We start from the raw sequence: 681 nt of genomic DNA on the forward strand, positions 1-681 counted from the left end.
TATATATAAATATACATATATTTATAGAATTTTCAATATAATTGAAATCTAATTGAATCAAAAATTTAATCAAATAATTGAATATATACCTTTTAACTTGTGTCCTGTCAGGCCTAAATAGACACCCAGTTTACCTTTCAGTCTGGACAAGAAATAAGTCGCACCAGCGTCGGGAAATAATCCTATTGCTGTTTCTGGAACAGCACAGAGAGTTTTTTCTGTGGCAATTCTATATTTGCCAAATATAGCTAATCCAACACCGCCTCCCATTGTTATCCCATTCATGATAGCAATATAAGGTTTCTCATATGTTCCGACCAAATAATTTAAGCTAGAAGCAAAGAAAAAAAAAATTATTTTACACAATTGACGATTTATTCTTGAATAGACACTTTTACTACTTACTTATAGTTTTGTCTAAATGTTTCTTCAATAAAATAAAAGTCTTCTTTTGATTCAGTCAATGCCAAGGCAAGCGATTTAACATCACCACCCGCACAAAACGCTTTATCACCCATACCTTCTATTATTACCAACTTCTTTGAAGATTCCCATTGTTTAAGAATGGAATATACTTTTCTGGCCATGGATAAATTTACAGTATTTAATACCTTAGGTCGGTTTAAAATTATTACGCCCTTATCTCCAACCTTTTTATATATAATTAATATATAATATATA

The 681-nt window shown here is 30.2% G+C and overlaps 1 protein-coding gene across 1 annotated transcript in view; it reads right to left on the reverse strand.

Moving 5' to 3' along the window:
* Positions 1–681, reverse strand: part of LOC108690329 (3-hydroxyisobutyryl-CoA hydrolase, mitochondrial-like) — a 5,708-nt gene that overhangs the window by 1,146 nt on the left and 3,881 nt on the right. The window contains exons 4-5 of the mRNA XM_018197567.1: positions 406–650; positions 90–331 (exon numbers count right to left, since the gene is read on the reverse strand). Of these exons, the coding sequence (XP_018053056.1) occupies positions 90–331; positions 406–650 (487 nt within the window). The remainder of the gene's footprint in view (positions 1–89; positions 332–405; positions 651–681) is intronic.

This window comes from Atta colombica, unplaced genomic scaffold (genome assembly GCF_001594045.1).
Source record: "Atta colombica isolate Treedump-2 unplaced genomic scaffold, Acol1.0 scaffold314, whole genome shotgun sequence".
Lineage (NCBI taxonomy): Eukaryota > Metazoa > Arthropoda > Insecta > Hymenoptera > Formicidae > Atta > Atta colombica.